General features: G+C 46.6%; 1 protein-coding gene across 1 annotated transcript in view; it reads right to left on the bottom strand.

Annotated features, from left to right (window-relative positions):
• LOC308591813 (digestive cysteine proteinase 1-like) overlaps positions 1 to 13,132 on the bottom strand; it is a 29,924-nt gene that overhangs the window by 9,973 nt on the left and 6,819 nt on the right. Inside the window, exons 2-5 of the mRNA XM_081202762.1 lie at positions 12,831 to 12,890; positions 6,916 to 7,008; positions 4,523 to 4,695; positions 789 to 1,032 (exon numbers count right to left, since the gene is read on the bottom strand). Coding sequence (XP_081058888.1) covers positions 789 to 1,032; positions 4,523 to 4,695; positions 6,916 to 7,008; positions 12,831 to 12,890 — 570 coding nt within the window. The remainder of the gene's footprint in view (positions 1 to 788; positions 1,033 to 4,522; positions 4,696 to 6,915; positions 7,009 to 12,830; positions 12,891 to 13,132) is intronic.

Below are 13,132 nucleotides of genomic sequence, written 5' to 3'. Positions count from 1 at the left end.
TCAGCAAAGAAATAAACTCAACACGAAGGTGAAGAAATCACAGTAGTTTATGCTTTTCAGGAAAGAGTAGAATGGGTGCATGCTAGGGAGGATTTGGGGCAGAAAATCTTGTCTTAAGGACTAGATACACACACACACACACACACACACACACACACACACACACTCCACAACTTTCTGCCAGATCTTGCCAGCTATTTCATACTTTGTTGCCCTTGTGTTTGTTGTGGCTTGGCTGGCATTCCACAAAGTGCTCCAACCAGTTAGATCACACCCGCACCGTACAATTAAAGAACACATTTAGAACATGTTTAAAGCACATGACTTCCTCCAAAGAATCCCGGGAGCTATAGTTTGCTAAGAGTGCTTGGAACAGCAGCTTTGTGAGGGGTGCACTTTGTGGAATGCCAACCAAGCCACAGAAAACATAAGAGAGAAGCTGCAAAGCAGAAATGAACAAGGAACCTGCAGCCCTCCACGTGCCATTTGACTACAACTCCCACCTTCCCTGACAATTGGGCCATGCTGGCTGAGGCTGGTGGGAGATGGAGTCCAACAACAGGCCAAGAGCCCTGGGATTCCTCACCCCTGCAGTGCAGAGGCTAACATGTCAAACTCAGGCAGAAGATCCATTGTGAAGATGCGGACCAGCTCGAGGCCACACGTGGACTGGCCCGCCTTACAAAGTTGTTGAGCAAGATCAACCCAGATAAGTTGTTTTGCCGCTGTGAGCGAGATCACCCTGAGCTACTTGGAGGAAGGGTGCGGAAGGATAATCTCGTACTCACCGTTCGGCTTCAGGTCGAAGATGGAAGCTGGGAAGCTGTTGGAGAAGTCGGTGTAATCTATTTCATACTTGTCGTAGTGGGACCCCAGCAAAGTGTTGAAGCCCTTCATCTCGTAGTGCACAGGCGACACACCGCAGCTGCTGTTGGTGACCCACATGGTGTAGATATTCTTCTTCTTGCCCCCGTAAGAGATGTTCTGCCACACGGTGCAGTATTTGCCTTTGTAGTATTCTTCCCTTATGGGCTGGGGGGAGCAATGGAAAGGGCAGGCATGAAAAGGGCTGTAATCCAATGCGAGTCCTACCGATTCATAAACTTAAGTTAGCCCTGTCCATCAATTCCAATGGGTCTACTCTGAGTGGGACTCGCACGGCAAACAACCCATTGACTTTAATGGGGATTATTCTTTTTAATATGTCCACTCAGAGCAGAACATAGCTGGATGCAACCCAAGGTCATCATTCTGGTCTATCTAGCTCTCTTATGTCTCCTCCAAAGGTGGCCAATATGGTGCCCTCCATATATTGTTGGACTACAATTCTCATCAGGCCCACCAGCTCTGGCCTGGGATGATGGGAGGTATAGTCCCAAAAGCTAGTTTGGTTCCCCCTGTTCTAGTCTCCCATAGCCTCCAAATAAATAGACTACCAATTAAGCTGGACAGGTTGCCAGCGTCCACTGAGTTCACTTGCAAGCTGCATCTATTGGATGATGCTTGCTTGCTTGCTTGCTTGAAGCATTTTTACCCCACTTTTCAGCCAAAAAAGGCCCCCAGAGTGGCTTGGGGCCAGATGGGAGCAGTAGCCAGGCAACAGCAGGAGGGAATCACATGGACTCCTCTTGGTGTAGAGCAGGCATAGGCAAACTCGGCCCTCCAGATGTTTTGGGACTACAACTCCCATCATCCCCGACTACTAGTCCTGTTGGCTAGGGATGATGGGAGTTGTAGTCCCAAAACATCTGGAGGGCCGAGTTCGCCTATGCCTGGCCTAGAGCTCCCCATCTCCCTCCCTGTTTGTTAAGTCTTCCAACTAAAGCAAAGTCACACATGCACACACACACACACACACACACACACACACACACGGACGCATGGACACACACACGGACTGCACTATTCAGGGCAGCAGCTTGGCAAAAGTCAAGTTACAGCTTGTCATCAAACACATCTTCCCTGCAATGTGTGCCACTTTTAACAGCCACCGTGGAACAACTTTTCACGATTATCAAGGAACTGCATCTGGGCGAAGCCTATTTTGCATTCGTCCTGGAAGCTTGGCACATGCCAGAGCAGCTTATGGCAAGTGGCTGAATCACTGAGCCAAGCTGCCTGAGGACCTGCCACCCTCTTTCAACAGGAGCAGCTCTCTTGAGCCCTGTCAGAAAGGGAAGGGGCTGAAATGTCTTCTGCAGCTGGCGGGTCTCCCTGCAAGCACAATAGCCTCTGAAGCAGATGTAGACAGGTAGGCTACAAGAGGCTGGTGAACTGGGGAGGAGCTATAGCTCAGTGGGAGAGCACCTGCCTTGCATGCAGAAGGTCCCGGGTTCAATCCCTGGCAGCTCCACTTTATGAGGAATCAAGTGGCACATTTTTGCATGGGCCAAAGGACAAGGAGTCCGATACTGACACAGTGGTACCTCGGGTTACAGACGCTTTAGGTTACAGATGCTTCAGGTTACAGACTCCGCTAACCCAGAAATAGTACCTCAGGTTAAGAACTTTGCTTCAGGATGAGAACAGAAATCGTGCAGCGGCAGCAGTAGGCCCCATTAGCTAAAGTGGTGCTTCAGGTTAAGAACAGTTTCAGGTTAAGAACGGACCTCCAGAACGAATTTAGTTCTTAACCCTAAAGGTAAAGGGACCCCTGACCATTAGGTCCAGTCATAACCGACTCTGGGGTTGCGGCGCTCATCTCGCTCTATAGGCCGAGGGAGCCAGCGTTTGTCCGCAGACAGCTTCCGGGTCGTGGCCAGCACGACTAAGCCACTTCTGGCAAACCAGAGCAGCGCACAGAAACGCCGTTTACCTTCCCGCTGGAGCGGTACCTATTTATCTACTTGCACTTTGACCTGCTTTCGAACTGCTAGGTGGGCAGGAGCCGGGACCAAACAACGGGAGCTCACCCCGTTGCGGGGATTCGAACCGCCGACCTTCTGATCGGCAAGCCCTAGGCTCTGTGGTTTAACCCACAGCGCCACCCGCGTCCCTAGGTAACCCTAGGTACCACTGTATAAGATTCTTTCCTGTGTACATCAGGGAGGTTCCATGGTTCAGAGGCAGAGCAAATAGCAGAAACTACTAGGTTTGAATCCCAGGCAGGCCTGGTAAGGTCCCCTTCCTAGAACCCTGGAGTGCTGTGGCCAGTCGGTGCAGGCAATACTGATCCGGATTAACCTTGGGTCTAAAAAGGCAGTTTCCTATGCACCTAATTCCTAAGCCACAGGAGACTGGGCTTGGATGAGTCTTTGAGGAAAGCACCATAGCTCCATGGCAGAGCTCTATCACAGCCTCTCCTAATCTAGCACCCTCCTTAACACTTTGGACTACAAATCCCAGAACCGATGCCCTTTCCCCAGCTGCAAGTCTCAGCTGCTTGCAACCAGCCCTATGATCTCCACATATGTTGCACCTTCCAATGCGTGCTGGAAAGAAGAGCACTTTCTGCTGCAAGGCCCATGTCCACCTGGCCTAGGGGGCCAGGCTCACACTCACCCTGAAAACAGCTAAAAGACTCCTAAAAGCTCAACAACTTTCACCAAAAGGAATATGGAAACCCTAGTTTTACAATGTTTTAAACAGTTCTAATTTTGCTTCCTCTGTTTTGTTTTTGTCTGGTTAAATGTTTAGTTGGGGCTGGTGGTTATTTTAATTTGGGTGTAACTATAAACTGTTATTATTAGTTTCTATTGATTTATTGGTTTGTTTGTTGCCTGTATAGGCTATGTTTGATGTCTTGTTGTGGTTTTATATATGCTGTAAGCCGCACAGAGCGGCTGCGGAAACCCAGCCAGATGGGTGGGATATAAATAAAATTATTATTATTAATGTTATTACCAATGAGCACCCTGAAAGGTAAGTCACGTTTATTGACAGGCAACTAAGGCTAAAGCGCCCAGCAGGCTAAAGGTGACAGAATCAGTCTATAGCAGGTGTCCCAGATCCAAGTGGGGAAGGGTCTTAGTTCAGACTCCTTTGCCTGCCAAAGGACCCAGGTTCAATCCTCAGCATCTTTGAGGTTGGAATCCTGGAGAGCCACTGCCAATCAGTGCAGACAAAGGTAAAGGACCCCTGGACGGTTGAGTCCAGTCAAAGACGACTATGGGGTGTGGCGCTCATCTCGTTTCAGGTCAAGGGAGCCGGCGTTTGTCCACAGACAGCTTTCCAAGTCACGTGGCCAACATGACAAAACTGCTTCTGGTGCAACGGGACACTGTGACGAGTGCCAGAGCACACAGAAATGCCGTTTACCTTCCCTCCGCAGTGGTACCTATTGATCTACTTGCACTGGTGTACTTTCGAACTGCTAGTTGGCAGGAGCTGGGACTGAGCAACAGGAGCTCATACCATTGCACGGATTCGATCTGCCGACCTTCTGATCGGCAAGCCCAAGAGGCTCAGTGCTTTAGTGCAGACAATACCAAGCAGGGTAGACCACAAGGGGAGGATATATTATAAGGCCACCCGCTCTTCAGTTCAACCCTAAACATTTGACTGCTGAGTTCCACTTGCTCACCTTGAAGCCTTTAAAGCTGGGAAAGACGCCTTGCGGTTTCACAGGTCCATCTTTGGTGCCGTTCAGCTGGAAGCACTTCTCGGCATTCACGACGTCCTCTGTGGTTTGCGGGGTGAGCTTAAACATGGTGCCATAGGGCTTTGTGCTCCCCAGCTGCAAGGTCACCACTTGGCCTGCAGCAGAAGCAAGGGGAGAAACCGGCAACAGCCATAAAGGAGAGGAAATACAAATAGGCAGTAAGAGCTCATCCTTGTGCAGGCAGATGGCCCCTGTAGACATGTGCTAATAAACAGAGATTTAGTAAGCAACCCCACCCCGCTCACCAAAGTACACAAGCCAGAAAGTTGAGAGGGGCAGGGAGGGGTTGGAAGGCACTAAAGGAGTGGGGGTGTCCAACAGTGCCAGGGTCTCACATGCATTTTAACCCTGTCTTTCTACTGTGGATTGAAATCTCTTTTATTGTTGCTCCACACACATACACATTTTAAAGCAGACTGCCCTGAAAGAATCCTGGGAACTGCAGTTTACCCTTCACAAAGCTATGATTCCCAGCACCCTTAGCAAACTACAGCTCCCAAGATTTTTTTGGGGGGGCACAGGGGAGCGATGCTTTAAATGTATGGTGTATACATAGCCTGTGTTGCTTTTTATTGTTGCAAATCTCCTTGAAGGTTCTTGAAAGAGCCAATAAGGAGATCAGGAATGTTTTAGGAATGAGTCAAAATATTTGGAAGAGCAGGCATGTGACGTGGGCCAATCTGAATGAGGAAGATCACGTGAATATCCTGTGCTCACAATTCAGTACGAGTTGTACAGGCTACAGCTGCCCACTGACTGCATGCTAATTATTTTTTTTTAGCTTAGCTTTCAATCAAATCAAATGTAAATAAATTCAGAAATGTAAATTAAAGCAAATGTGAATGCATTTGCAGAATGCCAAGAAGCAAATAAGAGGTCTGAGGTCCTGAAGTAAGTAGGAGAGCTTACACTTTAAATAAACATGACCACTCAAATGAACGACTCTCTTTAATAATAGTAAGTAAATTTAATTCAACAGCAAGCAAGCAAGCAAAGACTGTTCTTCGGTTGCAGCCACACCTTTTAAATCTGCCCCCCATTAACAACTAAATGTTGAGGTGAGCATTCCAACTATTTAATTAATTTAAGGCTTGCAGCCTCAGCATAATCACAGCCACTAGGGGAGTGAGAAAATCATTTCCAGTTTAACAACACTGGAGGCCACTGCTTAAATTCAAAAGGTATCCCTTAAAACAGGGACGGAGACTTTGTGAGCCTCCCCACCCTGCTCTAAGATGGGGGACTTAGAAGGGAAGTGGGGAGGGACTTCAAAAGGAACAGGGAGGAGACTTGCAAAACCCCTTTTGAGAATCTCCCCCCTCCACTATAAATCCTGTATCTCATGCAGATCTTGCTCCGATCTTTAATATCTGCACATTAGCTGCCAGCGATTCTTCAGCCGTGATTCTTGCATCGCGGGGGGCTGGGCTAGGTGGCCTTTGGTATCACTTCCGACACTAAAATCCTGTGATCAAATCCTGCTGCCTACGCTGTGTGGCCCTGTTTGTTGTTGGGAGCAGGACTGTGCGGCCAGTGCAGGATTGAACCCTGTTCTCTCACTCGTCAGCATACAACACCAGCGGCAATGGTGATGGGCAGGTGGGTTGTGGTTTGGGGAAAACGTCTTCGGGGCAAGACTGGCCTACAGGCTGGAATTTCCCATCCCTGGTGTAGACATCACTGAGGCCAAATGGACCAGTGGTCTGACTTGGTGTAAGGGAGTTTCCTATGCTTATTGCAACTGTTGTTAAAGAGCTATAAGGGGAGCCTCCATCGAAGCATCAGCTCCAGGTTTTGCAGGGTCCTTGGACAAGATGCCTCCCACCCCCCATGGCCTCCCTCCTTCCTTGAGTCTACTTCTTCATCCCTGCCACAATATCAGGCTGCTGCTCTCCTTCCTCCTTATGACTGCTACCAGTTGCTTGCTAGCCAGGCAGAGGGCCAATGAGCCAGCAGGCAGTAGCAGCTGAGAAGGTTGCCTTGGTGAAGAGGATGAGCAGGTCCAGTGCACTCCTTGCTGGGGGGGGGGGGCCTTGGCTGACACCCAACCATGTTGTCCCTACTCCATCGTCTCATCTCGTTTGGTCTGGGATATCTGCTGGGAACTTTCTCCTCCACTGCAGAAACCCACTTCTGCCTTGTATCATTACTGCATTTACATCCTACCTTTCCTGCAAGGTGCTCAAGGTGACATCTGCAGCGCCTCCTCTTCTCCATTTCCATCGTATTATTTGGGAGCATGAGGTCTCCCATACCAGACCCAAGAGCATTTGGCATCTCCTTCCCACCCCACTGCCCTCTCTACGGCTTCTTACCGTCGTAGTACTCGATGCGACTCTTGTTCCCAGTAAGGTTGTACCAGGCTTCAAAGGGCTCTTCGATTTCGGCATAAGGGAGGTTGATGATTCCTACAGGACACAATGAGAGTTTCCAGGTGAGGGACTCAGAGGAAGGACTTTTGGGCTGCCTGCATATTAAGTAACCTCACATGATTATGCTCACATCCACAGGGTATGCTTCAATGTCTCTGTAGTTGTTGCTGTGACAGAGATGGATTTATAGTGGGCAACCAGATCAATGTTCTATGTAGCTTGGGATTTCCCCCCTGTATTTGTGGAAACTCCCCTGATTTTCAAGGGCTCTAAAACACACAGGGAACCTTTGCGGCGCTCATCTCGCTTTATTGGCCGAGGGAGCCGGCATACAGCTTCTGGGTCATGTGGCCAGCATGACTAAGCCGCTTCTGGCGAACCAGAGCAACGCACGGAAACACCGTTTACCTTCCCACCGGAGTGGTACCTATTTATCTACTTATACTTTGACGTGCTTTCGAACTGCTAGGCGGGCAGGAGCAGGGACCGAGCAACAGGAGCTCACCCCGTCGTGGGGATTCAAACCACCGACCTTCTGATCGGCAAGTCCTAGGCTCTGTGGTTTAACCAACAGCGCCACCCGCGTCCCTTGTAAACTTCCTAGCTTGCCTCATAATATTGTATTTGCAACTGTTATTCGCTCATTGGGTTGTATGCAATGCTAAATATATGCAAAGTAGACCCACTGAAATTAATGAACATGAATAAGTTAGGCCTGTTGACTACATTAGGTCTACTTCAGGGAACTGCTCAGAGTGAAACTTAAAGCTGGATACAACCAGTAATGTATGTGTGTGAAGTGGCTAATTTCCCACAGGAAAATGGGGCACAGGGGTCCCTGGTCACTGGTCCTATAAGCTAGGGATGATGGGAGTTGTAGTCCCAAAACATCTGGAGGGCCGAGTTTGCCTATGTCTGACCTACAGCTTGGAATTCCCTGCCCATTTATTTTAGGCAGGAGTCTTCAATCTTTTGTTTTCAGCCCCTGCAAAAAACTTTGTTGGGCAAGCTAACCCAGACATGAAATGTTCATGTGTAGTTTTATTATGTATATTTGTTTTAGCACTGCTTATTTTATTTATATTTTAACTGCATGTTGATTTTTTAAATGTTTGATTTTATTGGTATTTTTCAATAAATAATTTACAGATAATATTTTATATTATTATTTTATATTAGAGGTTTTTGTCAACTCAGCACTATATATATCTTGCTAAATTAAATATGGAAATAAAATAAGCAGGTGAAGAAGGAATTATGCTCTGGAAAGGAGCAGAGGATCGCTGGGGGTGTGTGAGTGAGTCACCCAGCAGTGCTCACTGAGGCTGATGGGAACTGTAGTCCAAAACATCCAGAGGGCACCAGGTTGAGCAAACATTTGCCCAAGGGCTTTGTCAGGGACGAGATTTTAAAAGGCATTTCGAAAGGTTTAAACTCTATTGTTCTTCCGAGCTGCAAATTCAGATGGAAGTTGAGAAATCAATGCAAAGTTTTGCTTAACGCAGTTTCTGCAAGTCACGGCAACAAACAACTTGTTTGCCAAGTTGAAATTCACAAGAAGGTAAAGATTTGTCTTTGTGGATTCAAGCCAGACTGTGCATCGCTTTAAATCACACCTGCCAACTTACAGCATCTCTTCCCCACGTTTCCCAGTGTCCTTTTATTCAAGCAGACAGGTGAGATACCAGTTTTGTTGGGCTCAGTATTTCCTTGCACTTGGTCACCTACAACGTGGAGCCAAGGTGGGGAGGTCCAAGTGCAGCCTCAGCCACCTGCATGCCAGCTTTAACTAGAAGTTGATGGGAGACATTTCAGGGAGGCAAATGCATTTAAAAGACAATGAATATTTTGGCCCCGGACTAAGGTCCAGTATTGTTTCCAGCAGCAGACAACCAGATAGCTGCTGCCAAACTTGCAAGCGGGGCTTGAAGACAACAACCTTCCACACCTTTGCATCAGGCATGCAGGAAATGTTGCTGAGATATACAAAGACTTTTTTTTACGGTGTGATGATGTTCTTGGGAAATATTATTTTGCAGTTCCTCTTTTTGCACAGCACAACATTTGTCATGATGAAACAGCTCCTTCTCCAGCAACAAGATGGGATTGATCTGCCTGGAGACTGGCTTAAGAAAGGACACAGTGAGAAGCCTGTGGTTCTCCTGTTAGTTGACTACAACTCCCATGATCCCTGGACCACTGTCTGTGCCGGCTGGGGCTGATGGGGGTCAGAGTCCAACAATATCTGGAGGGCGACAGGTTTCCCATCCCTCCATCATACTCACACCCTGGATAAATGAATCTTGACTTTCCACAACCCCAGATGCTGAGGCTGATGGGAGATGGAGTCCCAAACATCTGGAGTGCATCAGGTTGGGAAAGTCTGGATTAATCTGATGCAGTTGCCACATTTTACGTCAGTTCCCCTATTACTAAACCCAGGTTAAAATATCCACTTAACCCACTGAAAAACTTTATACTATCATCATTCTTTGGCTAGCACAGAGTTTCCCAAACTTGGGTCTCCAGCTGTTTTTGGACTACAATTCCCATCATCCCTGACCACTGGTCCTGCTAGCTGGAGTTTGGGAAACCCTGGGCTAGCATGAACAAGACCAAGTGGCATTAGATCTGTGCTCTTCAGCCTTGGTGTGGTTTGACTACAACTCCCTTCATCCAGCTTAGCCAATGGTCACAGATGATGGGAATCGTAGTCCAACCACACGTGGGTAGGGACCCAAAACTGAAGAACACGACATTAGATATTTCCGAAAGGACTGCAGGAGGGGGCGGGAATGGCAGCTTGCCTACTGTTCCTATCAAAAGAATCATATTGGGCAAAATAAGGACACACCTTGGCACAACCCAGTCATTGTACTTCTGCCTGAAGCTGCCAAGAAGAATTGTAGCCGAGTTTCCACACTTCCACGGGAGGGTCACAGAGTTGTTCTTTTTGTGTGTGTACATCCTGCTATGCCCCATCTATGCCAGCCTTTGCCAACCTGGTGCCCTCCGGGTGTTTCGGACTACAATTTCCATCATGGACTGTGGGGAGCTGCATTCCAAAACATTACTGGGTGTGGCATTAGTGGGGAAGGTACAATTCACCTAAGCCATGTATTTTTTTTTCATGAAAAGCACAATTGTACAATGACTTCCACAGCTTGCAAAAGGAAAAAGATCTTGGGAATCTTTAGGGGCATATCTGTGCATCGGCAGGTAGAATTACATACAGCTGACGCCAATTTGGCATTCAGAAAGGCACTTTGGCCTTTTCAGTGTCACTGCTCAAATATTTTAATGGTTGTTAAACAGCAGCCAATGAAGTGTTTCTAGAACAAATTAAAATATAGATTTAAAAACAAGGCAATAAATGAGACCCACTGGAAACAGGAAACTTAACAACAAAAGTGTGCTGAATGAACTAGTGACACATTCAGCTGTCGGATACATCTCTGCCTAAGGCAAAACAATACCTCTTCCTTGGTTTTCATTGTGGACTTGATGCCATTTATGCGTGCAAGTTTTGCACATAGTGCCATCCTTATCAACATGATGTCCCATACAGTATTTCCCTTCCATTTAATCCACATTTACCATTTTCATGGATTATTATTATTATTATTATTATTATTATTATTATTATTATTAATTCTTATCTGGTTCTCTTTGCTTTGTAGAACAAGCGGTGATCTATCTATCTGTTATTTTCTAAACTAGCCTTCTCCAACTGGGAGAAGGCTCCTCCAGATGTTTTGGACTACAACTCCCATCATCCCTGACATTCCCTAGTCATGCTGGCTAGGGCTGATGGGAGTAGGACTCTAAAACCCGGCAGCAGTTCTCCAGGGTTTCAGAGAGGGGGCATTCCTAGCCCTTCCTGGAAATGTTGTGGATCTTCTGCATGCAAAGCAGATGGTCTACCACTGAGCTACTTTAAGCAAAAATCAGCTACATACTGCCCAACTAATATGTGAAAAACTTTGAGTCTAGCATGGCTGTCAGTTCCAAGCATAAGCATTCTTATGTGTGTCCCTGGAACAGTTAGGAAGAGCCATTTCACCAGATTCCCAGGAGAAGTGACTAACACATTCAAGCACAATCCTTTTAATTTTGCTGAATCTAATCACAGTTTTGCATTAGAGCTGCCTGTCAGGTTTCATCACCAGCTAAATTATATTCCTGGAAGGAGAGCTTAATAATGGGAGACCTGCTTGCCTCAGAGTATCTCAGGAAGCTTTGCACATACTTGTTCAGGTTATACAGGAAGGGGCTAAATTGAGGCAGGAGGAAAGAGGAAAGATTGGATTCCACAGAAATCCCCACCCTTATCATTTGGCTCAGGAGAAGATGCAGATTACCCTCTAGGTTTAGCTTCCCACCGAGTCAGCAATGGTGCAAACATGCATTTCCGGGACACTCACTGGGATATGCAAGGGCACTAACTAGAAGCTCTTAATGCAAGCAGGTTACAATGTGTAGCAATATGAAAGAAACCTTAATGAGATGGCAGCATTGGGCATAAGGCATTCCAAAAAACCGGAGCATCATGGTTTACCTGGTAGTAGTGACCCCTCTGCTAAAGTTTACCTAATGCTGCAATTTCTAACATTAGTTACTCCTCCCAACTGTCTCTGACTGCATAATGAACAATAAATAACTAGTTTGTTTACTTCAGGAATGGGGAACTTGTGGTCCTCCAGATGTTGTTGGACTACAACTTTCATCATAGCTGGTCATTTGCCACACTGGCTGGGGCAGACGGGAGCTGCAGCCCAACAACAGATTCCTCAACCTTGGTTACTTCATGCTTCCTGAGCAGGACCAGAAGGCTTTGTGCACTGCCTCTCTTGAAAGGAAAGAATGATGGGCAATTCGTGGGTCCTTCGATTTTAACGCAGAAACATGTTCAAAACTAGGGTGTCTAAGATTCAGCCCCAATGGGACTTCATTCCAGATTAAGCATGTGTATATAGGATTACAGTCCCAGAAAAGAGAAATACAGTATACAGTTTCTCAAAGAACCAGCTTGGAACTCTTAGGAAGCCCCACATATTATTTTCCAGTGTGGTCCCTATATCCCAAAATGAAGGCTGGCAATGATAAAGGACCCTCTAATTCTCAGCTAAACTTAGGATACTTTGCACAATTCCAGATGCAACTTCTACTGCTCATGAAGGGACACCTTTACCCGCTGCACAATCACAGCCATAAGAGACACAAGTGTGGTTCAAGATGGATTCAGTGTCTCTACCTGCACATTTTGGGGGAAAGGTCATAGCTTGTGCATACAGAAGGTCCTGGGTTCAATCCCCGACAACTCCAGGTAGGGCTTGGGCAGGCCCCTCTCTGAAGCTCTGGAGAGCTGCTGCCAGTCAGTGCAGTCATTGGTCTGACTTGGTTTCCTATGTTCCTACATAAACTAGTTTTCTGCACAGGAACAACGGCCATCCACTGAAGGGAAAAGTGACATCAGAAAGCAGCTTAGGAGCTTGGCTAGGGCACAGCCTGACTCTCTTCTTTGGCAATCTTCACAGAACTCTACCCCAATGGTTGCCATTAATTTGATTTGAATTAATTTTATAATGAAATGATTTTAGAATGTTGTATTATGTTGTATTATTTTATTGTTGTTAGCCGCCCTGAGCCCGGCTTCGGCTGAGGAGGGTGGGATATAAATAAAAAATTATTATTATTATTATTATTATTATTATTATTATTATTATTATTGGCTAGACATATAGCAAAGTTGCCCAAACCAGGCATTTTGGTCAAAAGCAGGAAGAACCAGTCCACTGCATGAGCATGCATGTGTTTGTGCCACCTGCCTCTGAAAAGCCATACCGAGTGACACTTACCTTTGACGTGGTACAGGTCTCCAAAATCAGGGGTTATCCTTGAATGAGCGCACCCATTTCCTGAAATAAGAAAAAAAAATTGTAGCATTGAATGCCTTACAATGGTGATGTAGAAGCGATTGAACAAAGGATGCCCACTGTAGAGAAAATGTCCCTGAATTGAGCTACAAAAACTAGAAGGCCCTTGTTTGAATTTTGTCTCTGTCAGGAACTTACCAAGTGGCTTTTATCTCAGTTATCCTCACTTCCCACATCTGCAATATGGGGATAATATTACCCATGCCAATTTACTGTTTGGGGCT

The sequence above is a fragment of the Podarcis bocagei genome (genome assembly GCF_964188305.1).
Source record: "Podarcis bocagei genome assembly, chromosome: 7".
NCBI classification, from domain to species: domain Eukaryota; kingdom Metazoa; phylum Chordata; class Lepidosauria; order Squamata; family Lacertidae; genus Podarcis; species Podarcis bocagei.
This window is presented reverse-complemented; position numbering and strand designations above follow the sequence as displayed.